We start from the raw sequence: 13,453 nt of genomic DNA, 5'->3' as shown, positions 1-13,453 counted from the left end.
CTTTTAAGAAGTTTAAAGTACCTTGCCAACAAATACATTTTTACTTCCATTTCCAAAAACGATTCGTCGACTAAAAGACTATCTGAACTAAAGACGGCCACTATTAAACGAAATCAGTCATTCACTGGCAGTCGTCACGAGTAGAGTTATTCTTTGCAAGGCTGGAGGGTTAAAGACGGACTACCCTATATCACCCTCTCGACTCTAAGCATTCAACCAGGAATCACCGATCCTCTCCAAGGTCTGCGCTGTGCAAACCTAACAGCTATGAAGGGAAAAAAATTGAGCCAACGGGACAGTCTCAAACGGGCAAGCATCATGAACCAATCTCCCCATCTTAGATTACCAAAACAATTGAGTCTGCCAAAAAAAAGGTGCTTTAGACACCAACGTCTTTGACGTTACACGAGGAGATGTTGGGAAAGATCTCTACAACTAGCTCCAAAGCTTCGGACTTTGTAATTTTTCTCCCGATCAGTCTGGGGCTTCAACAGCAGGCCAGAGAAGATCACCCTGAGGTATCCAGGTAGTCACAATTGCTGTAAACTTCAGTCAAGAAAGAGTTGGCTTAAGAAGCTCACCGGTTTTTTTCAGGGCCATCGGACGTCAAACTACCTTGCCAACAAATACATTATAACTTAACAAAGTTGACAAAAAACAGCCTGAGGGGGTCATAAAAGTCTTAAGCATGCCAAAGATCGCAAGAGGATGAATTGGAAGGAAAACTTCAAATTTATCTAATGAATACAATTTTAGGCGTCAAGAAACTGATGCAGAAAATTTATCGAGATTGGAACAGCAGCGTCAAAATCGACACATAAATAAAGAATCTATTGAGAGATCAGCTATTCATTGTACCCTCAGAGTAATTTCTTAAATCTTTCAGATTTTTAAATAAGTAGAAAATGTATTTGTATTTTTAAGGCGATAAAGAATGTAGAGATTAAGCTCTAGGAGTTTGTTGCTCTGGTAATGAAGTTGTGAGATGAGAGAAAAAAAATTTTTTTTCCATATATATTTTTTGGGAGTTTTAAATCTCAACAGCTTCAAAAAAAAGCCCTTTTCGTAAATTATAGGGGAGAAACCGCAAATCAACAGCCCTTTATGGTCAACGATTATTTTATGGCATAATCGTCAGGAGAAGTGTCAGGAATAGATGTAAAATTTGTAACTGAAAAAGTTTCACATTACATGTCAACACACTATGGTGTTTCATTTAGTAAGTCTCGGGCGAAGCCGAGACGGGAGGCCGCTAGTTTCATCAATAAAAAAAACCTTTCGCAAAAGAACATACACTAGTCTATTTTTGAATCTAAATAGTATTGCCATTATGAAACCCTATGAAATGCTCTCGAGCAAGATAAATCAGCTATACATGTGGTGCAAAGATGTTGCATGCAAGCGAAAACGTACACATATTCGGGAGTGTGACTATGAAATCTTTGTGTGGAAAAATAATAGCTTTGACCTTATTGTTATTACTACATAACTAAGTGTAAAGTCATTTGATTGACTATTTGTTACTTCGTCTGCAACATCTCAGAGTACTCGTAGCGGTTTTGTACGTATTGCGCATAAAAGTGCAAATTGGATTGGGGTGCACGTGGAAGAGATAGGATAGCTATTGAATGAGCTAAATCTTGATGTATTAGCAATATCACATTCGTGCGCAAGACTTGTCGTGGTGTTCAATCCAATTATACAGGCGTTTACAAAATCACCGTTCTCTGAAATCAAATACTGGTATAAAAAAGTATGTCAAAAGGACGATAGCATGCTATGTGAGGGATACTATTTGTTTCAGACTTTTATTTGTTTTATTTTCAAGGGCTTGTGCTCGATAGTTCATTACATTATGTGGAGTTTGCTGATGCTAGCTACGCATTATCGAGGAGCCGTGAATACTTGGATGGATCATTTTGTAGTTGAATTCCTACACAAGATAATATTGATCAGTTAATTGTTAGCCCTTTTTATTAACAAGCATGACTACATTTATGTACATTGTAGGATTAAGCCATGGCGCAAAAGTGCAAGCACTCAAAAGATTGCGCGACTTCAGACTTTATTTGGCTAAGAGATATTCGACTCACTTTTCTACAGCTATGAATGTTCTATACTGCAACTATGTTAGACACTGCTTTTTTAAATTTCAAAGAGATAGTAGTAAGCCTTAAGCCTTCTGGGTGATAAGACCCATTTTTGTGAGTGTAGTTATCGTAAGCCTCCAGCCATTTGGTTTACAGAAAACCTAAGAAACCGATGTAGAAACTGCGACCGTATGTACAAAAGGGTAAAAGTGCACTGGCGATGTAGGTTTGTTGCGTGAGTACAGATTTTTTCCTCCGGTTATTAATATCAACATGAGACAGGCTTGTGGGGGTTATCTTAAATAGATACTGTCGACAGCATATTTTTTAAATTATTTATTAGAAACTGATTGTCATCGCGTTACTATTGCAAAATGACTTTCTGCAGATTTATGTTTCAAGTGTTTTTATTAATATTTCGTTGTAATAGTTACGTAATATTACAATCTACTTTTAATTACTTATCGTAATATTTGAGCCATATATTGTTACCGACCTGCTGTCATCACATACAAAAACTTGTAAATATTATATATGTCGTCGTCGTCGTCGTCGTCGTCGTCATCGTCGTCATCGTCATCGTCATCATTATCATCATTAAACTCATCTTAAAAGTGTAAATAAAACATGGTCTTATATAGGAGGACATTTAGTTTTGATCACATTCAATTTTTTAAAGGCAACATACATTTACAATTTTAATAAATTTCAACTGTAGTTCTCGCAATGTCTTACAAAATAAATTTAAATAATCAACTCTTAAAGCTTTGTTTGCAACTACACAATATTTAGTCCAAAACATTATATATACTTTTTTAACTTTTACTTTTAACACCTTCCTTTTTATTTTAGATGAAAACTTTCAAAAAAAATTTTCGAATCCAACAGGAATAGTAATAGTCGAGAATATTCTCAATCCATATATACGGTCTACATTAATTTATTTCCAGAACATAAGTGATTCATAATATTAAAGCATTATTGTAACTTCGTCTCACCACAAGAAATTAAGATTGGTGTCAAAACCATACCATGTAACTATAGAACAAAGTGATATGATGTTCATACCACTTCCGTACTTACACAAAAGTTTTTAAAAAACCTTTTTGAAATCCCCCAGATTGTTTCATGAAAATTGATTTTTGGTTTTGACGGTATGGTACACAAAAAATAGGTGATAGGTGCATATGCGTCCTTTTTTGCCATGGAACTTGGTTACAAAACAAAATACTATTTTTTTGACTATTATCTTTTATTTTAAAGATAAAAATAACTTGTAGAAAAAAAAATACTTCTGCCATAATCATTGAAGATCTAAATGATTAACGAGATTATGGTTTGGTAATTATTATGAATAAAATAATTTTAAAAAATGTATATTATATATATACACTCATCACAGTAAATAACTTCAGTGTAAATGATATTTGCAGGTTTATAACATGTTTTCCGAATTTACCGGGCCAACTCTGATTAAATCAGGACAATTTTTACCGAAAGAAAAGATTTATTAAAGTCTGGGGACATTTAGGACAGAGACGTTTAAGAGACTTCTCTTAGCACTGGAATACTTGACCCGTCCATGGTTAATAAATAAAGAAAGTATGACATAACAGAAAATAAGAATGTTGAATTTATGCACGACTTTGCTGAGGGCGTTTTGAAATAAAATCTGTTAAAAATCTTGACTAACATTATTTGTAATGATAAAATATTAATAATTAAATTAGACAACCAGAACTCAAATGATTTTAAAATTCAAAGAAAAAATGTAGTACAAACAATCATCTTTTGAAATTTTGTGCTTAGTTGAACATTTACCTAAAATCATAGGTAGTTTTACATGCAAACCGAATGAAAATTGGAAATTATTTTCAATATCACGAGAAATCGTTGGTGTTTTGTAAGCCCTAAGAATTGTTTAAGTAGATTTATTCCGCTTAAAATATTTTTTAGAAATTTAGAACAAAGAATACATGAGGCACCATTTCCATCTAAACATCACTTTTCAGTTTATATATCCCATCGCTTCAGAGATTTCATTGCCATCTAAACATCATTTTTGGTTCATATATATTGGTTTATCAAAAATATTGTTTTTATATGCCAAGGATTAGTTCCGTTCGAATTGATGCTTTATAGCTATTGTCAAAGGTTAATTTCTTCTGAACTTGTATTTTTACGGAACGTTTTCAAAATTCTATTTTTGCGATCGATTCGCATACTTTTCCTCCCGACCAGTCTGATGCTACAATAGCAAACCAGAGAAAACTAGTATCACAGGTACCAGTCAGTCACGTTTTCTGAAAATTTCAATCAAAAATAGTTTAGCTCACTGGTTTTTTATAGGGCCAAAGCCGATTATTGTATACTTTAATAAAAATTTAACAAGCTACAAAGTAACTTCACCTTATATTTTCGTACCTTTTTGGCAATCAACCATACTACCTCTTAACTCTCTTAACTACTTTATTCTAAATTTGAGTGTAAGAAGCTTACGTACCAAGGAGTCTAAAAAATAACTTATAAGTGGATATACGCCGCATACACACGTACATTCCAATAGACGTTAAGTCGTTATAAGTTGACTTATAATTGTATCTTCTTCCCATTCCTTGCTTAATTTTGCAGCACTCAGTACTCTTACTCACAAAACATAATAGTGTAAAGGCTAGTAGAGCCTTACAGGCTTTGAACACTAAGCCCTCTATTTAGATTTATGAATTCAGAATATAATCTTAATGGACATATTTTAAGGTTTATAATTAACCAGTACAATTATATGATTACTACTTTACTGTAGTCTAATGAAATTGTGATCCCTAGTACATAATTTTTCTTGAAAATATTCTTGTTTGATAGTTTAGAATACTTAATTATTCAAGGGAATCGGGAGTAAATGCAAAGTTAGTTAGAAAAGGTTCGAATTCAGTAAATCCTGATTTGTCTTGATATGCCGAAGATACGAGAGTTTAAAAATTTAACTTAATAAGTATGCAATAAAATGTTATTTAGAACATTTACGATCAAACATGATGCACATTGTCAAACGGATGTAAGACTATGAAAAACTCAAAATATTTATTAAGTTGTTTAGTAATTAAATTTTTTGTCATGGCTAAGAAGAGAAATGTAGTTACTTAAAAATTAAAATCCTATATCAACGGTTTTTCCAATATTATTGTATTTTTTAATAACGTTTAGGTCATCATTAAAAACTTAAGAAACTATTTCAACGATGTGTATGTCACACTTACTCGTTAAAAAAGAATTCGCAACTGATAAATGCGGAAAGAAATTATCATTTATCATTTAATCTTTTACATCAAGGAATTTTAATTTAAGAATATCCAAGCTATGTAGGGTTATAGAATTTTAAAAGTCTAGATAAAAGTGTCACCAGGTATTAATAGCTTAGGATTATTACTCAACAAACTTTAAATAATTTTTTTTAACTAATAAATTCTTATAAGATATTCACGTGACTGAATTGGCTAATGTGATATATAGTTGATGCGCAACACAATCAGTAACAAAAATCCGTTACAACATCACTTAAGCCACAAGACCTATCCATAAAACTTTGAGTTTGAATTACTTCAACACAATTTCAACACAACTATTCTGAAAGAAGATTAGATGTTGGTATCAAAAAGACCTAGATATGAGAGTATTTTTAAAACATGCAAATAATAAAAGTCGAATAATAAAGATACTAAGACTTTACATCAAATAGATTTACAGCAGTTTTATTTCTTACTGTATGCAGTAAATCTATAAATAGTAGCATTATATAGGATGTATATTAGAAGCGTACACAATGATTTACCTGAGTACCCTCATTACAACGAGTCTTATTGGCTTTTGGTAACGGCACAGGACATTCTGAGCTACGACCATTGCAAACTGAGTTGTAACTGCAGTCCGATTCTACTTTGCACTGTACGTTTTCTGTCAGTGGTACAAAAGTGCAGTGTTCACTTGAGCAGCATGGCCCTTGGCTTGGACTAAACATAAAAAAAAAAGTTTTCTTATCTTGTGAAAAATACTTATCCCCTTAAATTTACTAAGCATTATATCATTATACATCTCAGAAATGTTATTTTTGATACTAATAATAAGATTTTACGATAATTGTAATAAACAAATTAGTACATTTCCTTACAACGCAGGAAGACAGAATTTTCCTATTAAAATAACTAAATAACCAAAGGCTGTATTTTGTACTTTCAGGCATTCCACTTTTCTACTAGGTAAAGAAAAGGTTTCTTTCCTATGTAATAACAACACGTAAGTTTGAACAATTGAAAAACGTATTTTCTGAAAAAATTGTTTTATAAATTATAATTATAAAATAAAATAAAAAAAAATCAAATAATCTGCAAAAATTCACTAGCTAACTTAACAAACTAACAATTTGCACAATCGAAAGTTCCAAAACCAATAATAGAAAAGTATTTAAAAACACAACCTGATATAATCATAATAACGATGTTTTAATCAGCAATTTAGCGTTGATATTTCCATTAAATTTTTCACAGAAGAGTAAAATGGTATTTTTAAAGAATTATGTGTAACGTCAGTAGCCGAACGTTTCAAAGATTTTTAATTGCCTGACACACCCACTCTTCTGCACTGTCCTCGCTCTCTACTACTCCTATCCATCCGCACAAACAGCGCCAAAAGAGGAAAGGCATTTAATGATTTCTTATCGCCTTCAAGAAGAAACTATTTGAAAAAAATCACACCAGCATGCAGTGCACCTGGTATACCTTCATTGCTCTCAATAAAACTTTCCGTAGGAAACCAGACGCTGCAAACACGCCAACTTATGAACAAATTCCGAGGTATAACGTGCACCAGATGTTATTTTTACTTGACATGGTGTTGACTTATTTCATACCGCAAGCTCATTTTTTCTGAGCTTTTTATATTGTATCAGATTTGTTGATAGGCGAGGTATTTTTACTGTTAAAGTGTAATTAACAACTGCTTGGTTATCACAATTCAGCATGGTAAATGAAAATTTTTCTCTCCAAGTTTTCTTTTGCTTGTAAAATGTAGTCTGTTTTAGGCCTACCTTATTAATTTCTTTGCGTGTGAAATATTAAGACGTTTTATAATTTTGAAGATTTATTTCAACGTAATACACTTAAAACTTTCCTTCTGATATTATATTCTGGACAATGTCATCTTTATTTTCGTTGCAGTCATATTCTATGTCATCTTGGATTATCGGAAAAGTTAGTAAAAGTCTGATAAATTTCAATTTTGAATCTCGATTTTTACATTAACAGACATAGTTAGTAAGGACTTCTATACGCTCATACTCTATGATAACTTGGTATTTTTCATTATTTGGGACTATCTTAAAAGAAGCTTGGCAATCACTTGCTATTTAAGTAGATAGAAATTGTTTTAAAGACGTCAAACAATTAGTCACTTGTGGGGATTTATCTTAAATCATAACATTAAAATACGTAGTTTGTAAATAGAGAAAGTGATTTTCCAAATTTTAAAAACACTCGCTACAGCTCCAGCTCTGCATGTTTGATTTATAATGAATGAGTGGCTAATTAGGCTTTCGAAATACACAGTTAATTTTCTTTAACGTATTATAAACGTATCTTTATCAAATAGAGAAAAGAATTTTTTTTTAAATTATAGCACGTTAACAAAATTAGTACAAACGTGTAGAATTTATTTCTCGTTTTTTTTTTGCCCCGATTGATTATAATTATTTCCAAAAATTTAAAATTTTAGACTTCAAGATCGACCAATAGTAACTGTTTTCATGAATTTCCTAATAGAAGAAACAATCACTGTAACCGAATAGAGAGAGTTGTTCGTGCGAATATAGAATGAACAGATAAAAATCATTGTCATTTTGTAAAACTGTTGTGCATATGCTAAATTTTTTGAAAAAATATTTCTCTACGAGCTTTGGGGTCAGCTTAGGCTAATTGAGCAGGAAACTTTACATGGCTCTCGCTCATAATACGTTGTGGCGAATAGACGCATCGTTGCTACTCTGTTGAGAAATAACGACTCACGTAGCGACGTACTTATCGCACGGAACTTCCTGGACATACAATCCTGTTGATCAAAGACATTCCGACACGGCTTCATGGACTCAGAGGGAGTCGACGTAATAGACGATCGTCAGGACTGGTGGTGTATGGAAGCCGAACCCATTCATTAGAGAAGCCATTGCCTGCAGGTATAGTGTCGTCTGTGGACCGTCCTGCATTTTTCTCGATGAATCTACATCACACTTAGAGGTAGCATAATTTCTAGCGTTATATTTTATTATACTTGAAGCGACGCATGGTTTGTGATAGTGTTTGATTTGGCACTATACGTGTTACGTAAAACATCGTTACGCAAACTCTGTTGCACGTTCCATACGCTCAATTATATCAAAGTCGTAAGGAGCTTTTGTCTAAACCATTATGCGTAGCTTCTACCAAGACAAATTTTTATCCCGATAACATAGTCAAATATTCGATTCTAAGCCAACCTTAATTTCAGGATTTGTTTTAAGGGATTATCTGTAAGAAGTTTAAAGTTATTTCAATACATCAAGCAAAATCAAAGAAAGACATTGTTGTTCTCATTATATTCTCATTTAATCCATTGTCTCCTCAGTTGACGCACATGCATGATAGGAATATTACAATGTCCCTAGCTAAGAGTAGCTTCATTCAGTATATTTTATTAGAAATAACTGATATTCAGATTAATAGTACTAGTCTTTGTGAGGACATTGTTATAGACTATATAGTCTAGTGTATGTACCATAAGTATGTGCGAGTTTACGTGTATGCACGTAAGAGTGTGTGTGTTATTTCAATGTTACATATTATTTGTAACGATCATTATGTCACTATACTTATTATATTACTGGATTGTTAAGATTAACGCACGAGTACTCTACAGTTTCTGACTCACGTATTGATTAACACATTTTTAATAAATGCAGTGAATTTTATGAGCTCTTTTTGTTTATCTGGCCGATGCATAATTAATTTTCAAGTCATTTTTTCACTCGCAAACTCTTGCTCTCTGTTTAATATATTTATTTTAAAACTATATTCAGAGTTCTTACTTCTCCTGGGTATCTCATGTGACACACCCCATTTTTTAAAATAGTCAATACAAATAAAAAGTTATTCAATCGTAGCATATCCCGTGAATATGAAAGTAGTTAAGTAACAAACTTATGCTGGGTACAGATCTAGCAGCTTAAGGGTGAGGTCTGAAGAAGCTTGGTCTCCTCACTGAAAATATGAAGACAATCGATGTAGAAGAAAAATAGATGTGTATTATTGATAAAATATAACACTACAGTCAGTTTACCAAAAAAAGGCTTAGCTCAAGAATGAAAAGTCATAAATAAAAAAAAATATAGCAAAGCTTTTTGACAAGATATAAGAAAAATCTTAAAACTGTATCTTTTTTCAAAACGTATTCACTTTAAAACATCTATAAGCTGTTTTTAAAAACCAACTTAATAATCATAAAAATATTTTCAAGATTTTTATTTGAGCAGCTTTTAGTATAAATTTAGTGGGGCTATTGTAGTACACTATAGCCAGCTTTTACAGACTTTAATTATATCCAGTATCTCTTGATATAAAAGGCATTGGATACAATGAGCTTATTTTAGAAAACAGAAAAAAAGGTTTTTTCTGGAAAGTTGTGATATGTCCATGAAAAATTACCTTTTAACAATACTGACAGGTTAGGTATGTTTGATGCGTTGAATTAATTTTTTTTACAAGCCTTTATGTACAAGCAATAGTTGTATTTTTTTTAATGCACCGTTATGTAGCCATGCAAAGTTCTGAAATCCAAATCGCTAAAGTTATGTGTAACGCTTTGTCTTGCATGTGAAGCATGACCAGTCTATAGGTGTTAGAGCGAAAAGTATGATTTAATTAACAGAATTTAAATTTTGATATTATTCTGTTATCATATCCAAGTGAGTTTTAATATCAGTATGCCAAGTTTAAATTTAATCCAACAAACTATTATGCTCCAAAACGCTTTTTTAGCTATTTTAAACCGTTTGTAGAACGAAGTTTTTTATCGCGGATTACGGTGGGATATATACTGTCCAAGTAATTCCTGTGTATAAAGACAGTTCGGAACAGCGACCCATCAGCCAGAAAGAGTTAGAAAAAAGCGTGCACTTTTAGGGGGGATGGGGAGCACAGCGTAGCAGTGGCAACACAGTGGGAGAGAGAGCCTGCCAGTGCAGGGATCCATCAGCCAGAAAGCGTAAGAGTAAAGCGTGCACTTGTAGGGAGGGGACACACAGAGCAGTAGTTTTGACACATAGAGAGAGAGAGAGAGAGAGAGAGAGAGAAAGAGAGAGAGAGAGGGAGAGAGAGACACCCAGCTCAGTGACTAATCAGCCAGTGAGCGTAAGAATAATTAATAATTTCTAAATGCATAGAAGATCTTTGTTCTTACCAGGGGACTTTAAGTCCCACACGCTAGTTTTTTATGTTAAGTGTATTATAACAACACTATAAGATCTAATTGGTCAACATAAAAGAGTATATTTATAGAGGATCCATAATTTTCTTATTAATTATTTTGTCTAAAAATATTATGTGTAACAGAAATTAAATATTAAATAACAACATTTAGTTATGTTGAAACAATTTTAGTCGATTTGATCGTTTAGATGGCATTTAGAAAAAAAATTACTGTTTAAAACAGTTTTATTTTAATTTGGATTTGGATTTCAGAACTTTGCATGGCTACATAACGGTGCATTAAAAAAAAAACTACTATTGCTTGTATATAAAGGCTTGTAAAAAAAATTAATTCAACACATCAAACATACCTAACCTGTCAGTATTGTTAAAAGGTAATTTTTCATGGACATATCACAACTTTCCAGAAAAAACCTTTTTTTCTGTTTTCTAAAATAAGCTCATTGTATCGAATGCCGTTCATATCAAGAGATACTGGATATAATTAAAGTCTGTAAAAGCTGGCTATAGTGTACTACAATAGCCCCACTAAATTTATACTAAAAGCTGCTCAAATAAAAATCTTGAAAATATTTTTATGATTATTAAGTTGGTTTTTAAAAACAGCTTATAGATATTTTAAAGTGAATACGTTTTTAAAACAGATACAGTTTTAGGATTTATAAACTGTGTTTTTTTCTCGGACGACTGTATTATATAAGTCTCAGCGATTCTTCCTTCAAGCTAATCAAATAAATTCAATTACTCTTTCTAAGAAATTTTTTGGAATCAAATACTTTGTAATTAAACGGATTAAAACACTCCGATGTGTCATTGATTAAACTATTTTTCATCATTATATCTTTATAAATTAACTAATTCCTAGTATTCTAATTGACAGTTAGTTAATAACTCATTATTACGATCAATAATTCTTTATTACATACAAAAACCCTCAAAAGTGACGTAAAGTTATATGTTTTTTTATAAAACAGTTCGTTTAATAACTACTTTAAAAAAAATTTATTATTAATGTGAAATTGTTTATTACCCAGATTCCTGAGTTAAATAAGGATTGAGTTAACAAATTGATATCAAGGAAACTCTTTTATTAAGCAATAGGTGTATTAATAAATTTCATGATTGCATCTCTTGCTTATGACACACGATTCAAAAATACAAAATAAAGTTTTGTTTCAGTCATCTTTTATCTAATTTTTTTCTTTGAGCTCCAAATCATGTCAGCAAACGTAAGTCTAGTTAATTACATAAGAAACTGGAAAACTAAACACTATTACTTTTTTCTAATAAAAAATATATTTTATAAATTGGGGTAACTAGCTGGATAATTGAAGAGGAATGAATTTTTAATGTATAGTCTTTTAATAATCCCTGCAATACCTATTATTTGTTACTTAGAATTTATATTTACTATAAACATTAAACTCCTACAAGGATCATAGAAATGATACAAGTAACTCACACTATTATTGAACCATTACTTAGTTCATTGCTGATAAAAAATTCAATTGTTACAATTTAACTTTAATACCAAAATGAGATGCTTACGTTTAAAGTACACGAAAATTAAGGGTTAAGAGAAAACATTAATTGTATTCAAGATGTTTAATGTTTAAGCACATTAAAATTTGCCACTAGAGTGGAATTTCTAGAGTAGGTATCTACTTTAGCGATGCTACATTTCGTTTTTGTCTAAGGACTGTGGATACAAGCATTTACGACACTGATTAAAGACAATGAATAATGTGTAATGATAATATACAGAATTATTGGCGGGTTACTTATGAGCTTTTAGATGCAAATGCAGTAAGAGCAATGAATGAAGAAATTATGAGAGTAAGAGGAATATTAGCTGGAATTAGAGTAATAAGCAGAATAACGTAATCATAACTACTCTGCTTGTTTCACTTGTTCCCACTGATTCCTCTTATTCCCATAATTTCCTTGCTCTCATCGTTTTTTCGTGTAAAGGGCCAATCTCACCCCCTTAACTGTTGCATTTTACTCATACAAAGGCATGGTACTCATTTTACCTCGTGAACCCAGACACCATTGTCTTTTTCTTAGTCAGAATAGCATAATTAAGGCATTACACCAGTTGCCCAAATGTTGTCACATTTATTACGTCGTTGGAAAAACACACATGGTTACGTCGGAAGAAGTAGCGGTGCAAGATTTTGTTTCTAAAACTGTATGCTTACGAAATTTGAACAATTTGCAACAAGATTAAGTGACTTTGATAAATACTTCATAGATATATTTATAAATTAATGTTGAAAATTACTAAATTTCAGTTGAGTTTTTATTAAAAAAAAAAAAAAGAGTCCTACGTACTTTATACGTGAAGACATGTATTTTGTGGCCCTAAACATCCCATCTAATTTTAATAAAAAATTTTTTTATTAGTTAACCAGTAATTAAAATTGCTTATATAAAAGCAATTAATGTTTAATGGTATTTGTTAACGTTTCCGCCGACAAAAACGACCGATCAGGGACTCATTTTTTTCGTTGAGACCTATACTTTAAGATGATGATACGGGGGTTAGTCATTTTTAATTTACGACCGTGCAAATAGCATCCGTAAAATGTATACTCTTTAATAGCATAGTCTTTTGCAATGTCTCATAAACAAATGGGTGGAGTGTCATGGGGTTTTTATAGATAAGTAGCTAGTAATTTTACGGAAAGTTTAAAAAAGTTGCTGTAACACATGTACAAATTAAGATAGTTTTAATAAAATAAATTTGCTACTTGCTAATTTATAAATATTAACGCCTTAAATCATAGGCATATATTGTTGAATACCTACGTTTTGTAAATTTATTATTTGCGATGTCACAACTGCTGTCGAAAC

The 13,453-nt window shown here is 31.8% G+C and overlaps 1 protein-coding gene across 9 annotated transcripts in view; it reads right to left on the bottom strand.

The window, feature by feature from the left end:
- Positions 1 to 13,453, bottom strand: part of kuz (zinc-dependent metalloprotease kuz) — a 539,267-nt gene that overhangs the window by 257,155 nt on the left and 268,659 nt on the right. For all 9 annotated transcript variants that reach the window (XM_089597595.1, XM_089597587.1, XM_089597563.1 and 6 more), the window contains one exon: positions 5,920 to 6,097. In XM_089597595.1, coding sequence (XP_089453721.1) covers positions 5,920 to 6,097 — 178 coding nt within the window. The remainder of the gene's footprint in view (positions 1 to 5,919; positions 6,098 to 13,453) is intronic.

Source organism: Copidosoma floridanum, unplaced genomic scaffold (assembly GCF_036245765.1).
Source record: "Copidosoma floridanum isolate Cflo_tuat_1 unplaced genomic scaffold, Cflo_Japanese_pri ptg000004l, whole genome shotgun sequence".
Taxonomy (NCBI): domain Eukaryota; kingdom Metazoa; phylum Arthropoda; class Insecta; order Hymenoptera; family Encyrtidae; genus Copidosoma; species Copidosoma floridanum.
This window is presented reverse-complemented; position numbering and strand designations above follow the sequence as displayed.